We start from the raw sequence: 971 nt of genomic DNA on the forward strand, positions 1-971 counted from the left end.
AATATCTCTGATAACCTCACCCAATATGACCTTACACTACACCAGGTAAAGGAGAGGCATAGAGAGAGCACTCTGAATCGTGATACCTGTGTTTTATAATCTACTTGACCTTGGTTAAATAACTTGTTTTGTGTGTGTGTGTGTGTGTGTGTATCTATCTATCTATCTATCTATCTATCTCTATCTCTAGCTCTATCTTTCTCTATATCTACATATCTATCTATATCTATAACTGTATCTATATCTATATCTATATCTATATCTATATCTATATCTATATATAAAACTTTCTCTCTGTCTTCAATTATGTTATCTGTAAAAGCTGGTTTTAAATTGAGTCTCCATCTAGCTGGGGCACTTCTATTCCTTAAATCTGAGATTCATTTTCTCTCTCTCCTGATATTTTAATGTTTTAATTTTGATGATCGGAGAGATTTGACATTTTCCATTACTTTCCAGGTTGTTTTTCCCTCTTGGGAGTGAAGGCTGTGGTGACCTGTACAGAGCAACTATGCCCAGGCATGATCAACAAGACCTTCAGTGTGTTCTCACTGGCTGCTGCTTTTTTCTTCAGTGTGTTCATACTGGGTGCTGATTTCTTCAGTGTGTTCATACTGGGTGCTGCTTTCTTCAGTGTGTTCATACTGGGTGCTGCTTTCTTCAGTGTGTTCTCACCGGCTGCTGCTTTCTTCAGTGTGTTCTCACTGGCCGCTGCTTTCTTCAGTGTGTTCATACTGGGTGCTGATTTCTTCAGTGTGTTCTCACTGGCTGCTGATTTCTTCAGTGTGTTCATACTGGGTGCTGATTTCTTCAGTGTGTTCTCACCGGCTGCTGATTTCTTCAGTGTGTTCATACTGGGTGCTGCTTTCTTCAGTGTGTTCTCACTGGCTGCTGATTTCTTCCGTGTGTTCATACTGGGTGCTGATTTCTTCAGTGTGTTCTCACTGGCTGCTGATTTCTTCAGTGTGTTC

The 971-nt window shown here is 40.3% G+C and overlaps 1 protein-coding gene across 2 annotated transcripts in view; it reads right to left on the minus strand.

The window, feature by feature from the left end:
• Nucleotides 1–397: 397 nt before the first annotated feature.
• The window catches only part of LOC116075272 (nucleolar and coiled-body phosphoprotein 1-like), a 2,441-nt gene continuing 1,867 nt past the window's right edge, over nt 398–971 (minus strand). Inside the window, exon 2 of one of the 2 annotated variants that reach the window (XM_031348332.1) lies at nt 398–896. In XM_031348332.1, coding sequence (XP_031204192.1) covers nt 449–896 — 448 coding nt within the window. In that variant the 3' untranslated portion in view covers nt 398–448. The other variant, XM_031348331.1, reaches the window with a different exon arrangement.

The sequence above is a fragment of the Mastomys coucha genome, unplaced genomic scaffold (assembly GCF_008632895.1).
Source record: "Mastomys coucha isolate ucsf_1 unplaced genomic scaffold, UCSF_Mcou_1 pScaffold3, whole genome shotgun sequence".
In the NCBI taxonomy this organism is placed as follows: Eukaryota; Metazoa; Chordata; class Mammalia; order Rodentia; family Muridae; genus Mastomys; species Mastomys coucha.